Source organism: Nanorana parkeri, unplaced genomic scaffold (genome assembly GCF_000935625.1).
Source record: "Nanorana parkeri isolate BGI_ZX_2015 unplaced genomic scaffold, ASM93562v1 scaffold71, whole genome shotgun sequence".
Lineage (NCBI taxonomy): Eukaryota > Metazoa > Chordata > Amphibia > Anura > Dicroglossidae > Nanorana > Nanorana parkeri.
Genome location: NW_017306339.1, coordinates 1,495,382 through 1,500,131, shown reverse-complemented (window position 1 = coordinate 1,500,131; position 4,750 = coordinate 1,495,382). Strand labels below are relative to the sequence as shown.

At 46.6% G+C, this 4,750-nt stretch overlaps 1 protein-coding gene across 1 annotated transcript in view; it reads left to right on the top strand.

Moving 5' to 3' along the window:
- Positions 1-4,750, top strand: part of LOC108804735 (homocysteine S-methyltransferase 1-like) — a 14,734-nt gene continuing 9,984 nt past the window's right edge. The window contains exons 1-2 of the mRNA XM_018576601.1: positions 1-117; positions 3,685-3,752. Of these exons, the coding sequence (XP_018432103.1) occupies positions 46-117; positions 3,685-3,752 (140 nt within the window). The 5' untranslated portion in view covers positions 1-45. The remainder of the gene's footprint in view (positions 118-3,684; positions 3,753-4,750) is intronic.

The window sequence follows — 4,750 nt, the reverse complement described above, 5'->3', positions numbered from 1 at the left end:
ATGATCGCATACTTATTACATTAGAGCGTGCAGAGGATTGATGTCATGGCAGAACGAGTGAGAATACTGAGTGGAGGCTTATCAACTGAGCTAGAGGCTGCTGGATTCATCATCCAGGTATCTGATGAAGATGTCAGCCCCTGTACACCTTTCTGTACTGGGGTCAGGGGAAGACATAGGGGGGCATCCTGTGTGATCAGATCTGTGTGCTGGCGCCTGGCTGTCAGCCTGCATCTGGATCACACATTACAATCAACTTTAGATTTACAAAAAGTTTGTAATAAGGGGACCTACCTAAACCATCCAATCGGTCTGTATGCTACCAGGCAGGCCCTGCACTACATGCTTGTTAGTAGATCTCACTGAGATTGTATGATCAGATTGTAACATGTGTGGTGACCTTAACAGGCTACATTCACATTTGCTGCATGTGTGCTCACAATGTTGTTTATGGCACCCCAAATGTGCACAAAAACAGCTGCACAACTTCTTTGCCACATGTAGGGCAGCCCGTGGAAACAAATAGGCAGCTTTATGCAGATGCATGTCAGACATTGATAAAACGCTGTGTGCGCTGGAAGTGTGAATAGGGCCTTATTGTTCTATATTAAGAGGACTATACATGCTACAGTCTGATCATAGCAATCTGCTAGCAAATAGTACAAGGACCTTCATCACAAATCCAATTTCTATCCAATCTGGCAGATATGGCTCACCACATTTTACCACTTTATTTTATACAATCTTCTTTAGCTCTACCAACAACTATATGTTGTACAAGGGCTTACCTGATTGGATAGTTTAGGTAAGTCTTTATATTACATAGTTTTGGTCAATCTAAAGTCGATTGTACAGTTTGATTTGTAACGTGTTTGGTGACCTTTAGACTACACAGTTTCTTGTACAGTCAGATTGCAAAATGTATGTACAGCTTTGGGGGTTAAAGGTTAGTTTTAACTCCAGTCTGAGAGTTTTAAATTGCAGATCCTAAAGAAGAACTCCAGGAAAAAAGTTTATTAAAGGCGAACTATGGGGTTAGGGCTTTTCTCCATAGTTCTCCTAAGTGTAATGGGAGGACACAAACTAGCGTCCTCCCGTCACCCTAAGCTCAGTATACCGCGAGCTACAACTCGCGGTATACTGAGACGCCGCAGCTGAAGCGGATCCCGACAATTATGTCTGGATCCGCCCAGCTGCGTGACTGACAGCTGGCTCTGCCTATGTAGAGGCAGAGCCAGCTGTACCCTCCCCCATCCGTTCCGCCAGTCAGCGCTGGAGGATCGGAGTGGGGAGGGGGGAATCCAGCCCCTCCCCTTGTCAAGGCAGAGAGCCGTGACAGGATCGAGAGGTGAGCGAACGCCGCTATGTGTTCGCTCACTTCCCGATCTACTGAGCCGACCTGTGGCAGTCTCATTGTCACAGGTCGGCTAGAACTATGAGGTGAGTGAAAAGCACTCACCTCATAGTTCTCCTTTAAGAAAACATTTTCCTGGAGTTCTTCTTTAATAGGTGTAGTGGCTGCTGTATATATGCATCAGCTAGCTGTGACTTCTATGACGGCCAATCACAGTGATCACATGATAGGGAAGCCTGACTCAATTCACATTTGGCGTATGCATGAATGTGTTCAGCATTTTGTTCGTGCATCCACCTAGAGCAGCCCATATATTTAGTTACTTATTTGATCACATTTTGTGGAAAGAGCCAGGTGGAAAATTGTCAGCCGAATAGTGGCTGCTGCAGTCACTGTTCATGTATTCTGGCTGTCAGAATACAGTAGCCATCAGGGGAGATTCCTCCATCCTTGCTGTTTAGTGTGAATGGAAGAATTCAGCCTGCAGACTGTGTAAAGAAAATGTTTGGTGACTAAAGGTCCCCACACACCTTACGATAATCGTACGATAATCGCGGGAAATCCCGCGGGAAATTGTACGATTATCGTAAGGTGTGTGGAAGCCATGCGACCTCTTCTACTGTAAGGTCGCACGACTTTAAACTTACGGACATGTTCGAAAACCTGCCGAGCATCGTACGATGTTCAGTGGGTTTGTGGCATGTCCGTACGATAACAGCCGTACGGGCCGGTGTGAGCAAGCGCACACTGCCCGTTCGGCATTGCGGTCATCGGAAGCCCGCCCCTCAGGGGGCGTGGCTTGCGATCATTGCAAGTACGACCTGCCTATGCAAGATAGGCAGATCGTACGTTTTTTAAGTACCTTACAACCATCGCAAGACAAAAGTCTTGCGATGGTTGTAAGGTGTGTGCCCAGCCTAACACAGTCTGCTTCAAACCTTTGTGATAAACGCATAGCCGCATACCGAATGATCACCGTTTAAAACCAACTTGATTCAGATCCCGCCATGCTGCACAGTCCCTGCATTTCATCCCTCAGGGCCTATCACACCACATCCAGATTACTTCCAGACCAGACTGTTTCCGGACCCAAAATGCATCCAAATGAATCCCTATGCTATTTCTGGCATCTGTGCCCACCAGCGCAGTCCATTACAGACCAGAAAAATACTTTTTGTCTGGTATGCACTGGAATGCATCAAAAATGCATGGAATGCACCTGTAAGACCATTTTAAGCTAAAAAAGAAAAAAATCCAATTGCGACAAAAACGCAATGCACTATGTTTCAGATCTGGTTTGGAAAATGGTGTGAACCCAGCCATAATCCAGAAGGGTGACATGCAGGACCGTGCGTTATGTCAGGATCTGAATACGTTCGTTTTAAGCAAGGGTGGGCAACTCCGGCCCTCCAGCTGTTGTGGAACTACAAGCCCATGAGGCATTGCAAGGGCGGACCACTCTGGCCCTCCAGCTGTTGTGGCACTACAAGCCCCATGAGGCATTGCAAGGGCGGACCACTCTGGCCCTCCAGCTGTTGTGGCAGTACAAGCCCCATGAGGCATTGCAAGGGCAGACAACTCTGGCCCTCCAGCTGTTGTGGAACTACAAGCCCATGAGGCATTGCAAGGGTGGACAACTCTGGCCCTCCAGCTGTTGTGGCAGTACAAGCCCCATGAGGCATTGCAAGGGCAGACAACTCTGGCCCTCCAGCGGTTGTGGCACTACAAGCCCCATGAGGCATTGCAAGGGCGGACAACTCTGGCCCTCCAGCTGTTGTGGCACTACAAGCCCCATGAGGCATTGCAAGGGCAGACAACTCTGGCCCTCCAGCTGTTGTGGAACTACAAGCCCATGAGGCATTGCAAGGGCGGACAACTCTGGCCCTCCAGCTGTTGTGGAATTACAGTCCCCATGAGGCGTTGCAAGGGTGGGCAACTCCGGCCCTCCAGCTGTTGTGGAACTACAGACCCCATGAGGCATTGCAAGGGTGGCCCACTCCGGCCCTCCAGCTGTTGTGGAACTACACACCCTATGAGACATTGCAAGACTAACAGTTACATGTATGACTCCCAGGGCATGTTGGGATTTGTAGTTAAAACACAGCTGGAAGGCCAGAGTTGCCCACCATTGTTTTAAGAGGTGATCCTTCGGTGTGCGGCTATTCGCTTATCACAAAATTACTATAAATGAACATGTTTTAATCATCATATCAGTCACTTTCTATACCTTCAGTAGCTATAAAATGAAACCTTTCTGATTACTTGATAAGATAAAGTGGAGTGACAACTACAATTTCATGATACATCTGCTCTGTATTGTTTTATTTTAGGGAGATCCTCTCTGGAGTGCAAGACTTCTTCATACCTACCCCCAAGCAATTAAGGATGCTCATACAAGGTCTGTTCTAAGAAAGAGCTTCTGCTGGGCTACAGCTTTCATTAGTTATGATCCAGATATGTAGGAAAGTGAGGAAAACCAAAACGTTTTTTTCTTGTACTTTTGCTTGGATTGGGAAAGGGGAGTATACCCTCTGTCATTTTTTTTTACTTCTATCCATGGCTTGGTTTGAAACGTTTACCTCACTAACTGTCATGGTAAAAACAGTTTCACCAAACAGGAAGTTTGGACTTGATGGACTAATGTCTTTATTCAACCTCAAATACTATGAAAATAGGTGACAGGTACCCAGACGGCAATGAAATAAATCTGAAAGAGGCCCCGCCCCCAATGTGTCTCTGTTGCAGATTTCCCCTCACTCATGTAAATGGTGAGATTTGTGTACATACCCTTATAGCTGCGTCTTCAGCCAGCCTTGACTTTGATGTGTCATTGATTTTTGATTTCACAGATTCCTCCATCCACACTAAACCGCGCAGATGGAGAAATCTCAGCTGTCAGGCTACTGCATTCAGACAGCTGGCACCAGCCGCTGTGAGAAACCTGAACCGTGACTGCATCTGATCAGCTGCAGTCACTGTCTGGATGGCAATTTTCCACTTGGCTCCTTCTTCTGTGCCCTACAATTTTTTTTTTTGGGGGGGGGGCAACAAAACGCAAGAAGATTTCTAATTTTTTTTTTGCCAAAAGGTGATAGAATCCTAGGCAGCCTAGCTTAAAATGCAACTGAAACTAAAAGAGGGAGAGGGAATAGATAACCTGGTGACCGTTATCTCTGAAAGTGAAAGTAAATCCCACATTTTGGGTTGGCATCAGAACAGAACATAGTTCTGGTGACAAGCAGGGATTTCCCTGTCTTTGGAGAGATGCCCTCTCATTTCCTGTTGTAACTATCAGACAGGAAGTGAAGGGAAATCTCTCCATTGGGACACAGGGCAAAAAAAGCTGACGTGTTATAATCCTCCCTTACTCTATCCATAACTGAAAAAAAAGTTTGG